The following is a 1,560-nucleotide window of genomic DNA, read 5'->3' on the forward strand; positions in this document are numbered from 1 at the left end:
CAAACTCATAAAAGCAGTGGTCATTAGAGCCAATTTCTTATTGACGAGAATACTGGAATCTTTGCAAGCATTATTTTCCCATTTACATTTAGGAGCCTTGGTGTATTCGGGTTCCAATTTCCCTTTGCATTTCTATGTTGTGGTCCATGCAGCTTCATCAGCTCCTGCTCCTGCTCCTGGGGTTTCTGTTCTTGGTTTAGGTTTGCATTCTCCTTTTCCATCTTTTTCTTCCCATTTGCAGTTTGCTGTTTTTTCGCGGACAGTTCTGTTATCCTTGTGTATCATGCAATCTTTGCTTTGTTGCTCGATTTATTTGCTTGCTGCCTGTCCCTTCGCTGTCGTGTGTTACTTTAGCTAGCTTTGTTGCTTGCTTGGCGGTTTCCACCAAGGTATAGGTCACTTATTTTTTGGCTATAAGCCTTTCAGCGAGAAAGGATGCTTGTGCTGCCGCTTTCTCCCTCTACTTTAACTCGGTTACCAGCGTTAACAGTGTGTTTACCCATGGTATGTCCTCAAAGGCTTTCCCGTCGTTTCCAGTAAAGGATGTATATTTGACGCAAAGGCCGTTGGAGTCCTCACAGCTGCGTTTTGTGGCCTTAAATTCCTTCAAGTAACCGTCGGTGCCGACTATTTTCATCTGTCGTGTTAGGCCCGACAAAGGCGCTTCAAGCCGCTTGCTGGTCAGATCAGCGTTCGTTGTGCCCGGACAGAATGCGATCGCTTCCGTAATCTTTGTGATGGATACTGGGCTTGCCACTGCCCAGGCAGTCGATAGCCCCGTTCTTTGGCCGCACGCCCCGTCAGCTGCGTTGCCGCTCGCCTTCGAACACAGACATGCTACTACTGCCGCTACAGATTTTGCTTTTCCTGTACCTGGCGTTATATTGCAGCAAGATTCGTAGTTGGTGCATCCACTCATTCTGAACGCGTCGGTGTATTGGACGTTCGCCTTTGTTGTGCCGACCGCGCTGAAGAAGGTTGTCTGCAGAGTTTCCTTTAGTTGTGACGCGTCCGGCTTAGCTAGCGCTTGTTGTAAGTTTGCTCGTGCCTGCTCTATTTATAGTATTTTTTCGAGTATCGGCTTTAGGTGGGCCCGTAGTGCTGTTGCTTCCTCGTTAGAGAGTTTCTGTAGACCCGCTTGGGCTAAGTCTTGTTCCTTTTTGTCCACTTTTAAAGCTTTTATCGCCTTGTTCCACCGCGACCACATTTCTGCCCATCCTCCGTGGTCCTTTGTGCTGTCGGGCAACATTCCGTGGTATTCGGTCTCATCTGTTTTCTTTTTGAACATTTTCTGCCGAGATTTGTCGCTGACGCTCATGTTCAAACGCAATATATCCGAGAGAGCATTGTCACCGTCGTTTGTGGTCGGCGGTAACGTTACAGTAGCTTCTACCAGCGCCAGTAAATCACACAGCAAACTAAATTCTACTTTGTTTGCACCTTCTACTATGTTTCACGCATAGCCGTTATGAAAGCTCACTAGCATGAGCGCTAATACTGCAGCAAACTGCATAAGGCGGACGTATGGAACCCTTTTTCGTGGTGCTTCTTTATTCAGAG

At 47.4% G+C, this 1,560-nt stretch overlaps 1 pseudogene across 1 annotated transcript; it reads right to left on the bottom strand.

The window, feature by feature from the left end:
* Positions 1 to 1,513, bottom strand: TEOVI_000910000:pseudogene (annotated as a pseudogene). Its single transcript is given in 2 exon segments — positions 1 to 306; positions 308 to 1,513. Coding segments are annotated over 2 exon segments (1,512 nt in total).
* Positions 1,514 to 1,560: the final 47 nt, after the last annotated feature.

Source organism: Trypanosoma equiperdum, assembly GCF_001457755.1.
Source record: "Trypanosoma equiperdum strain OVI genome assembly, contig: ctg_1453, whole genome shotgun sequence".
In the NCBI taxonomy this organism is placed as follows: Eukaryota; Euglenozoa; class Kinetoplastea; order Trypanosomatida; family Trypanosomatidae; genus Trypanosoma; species Trypanosoma equiperdum.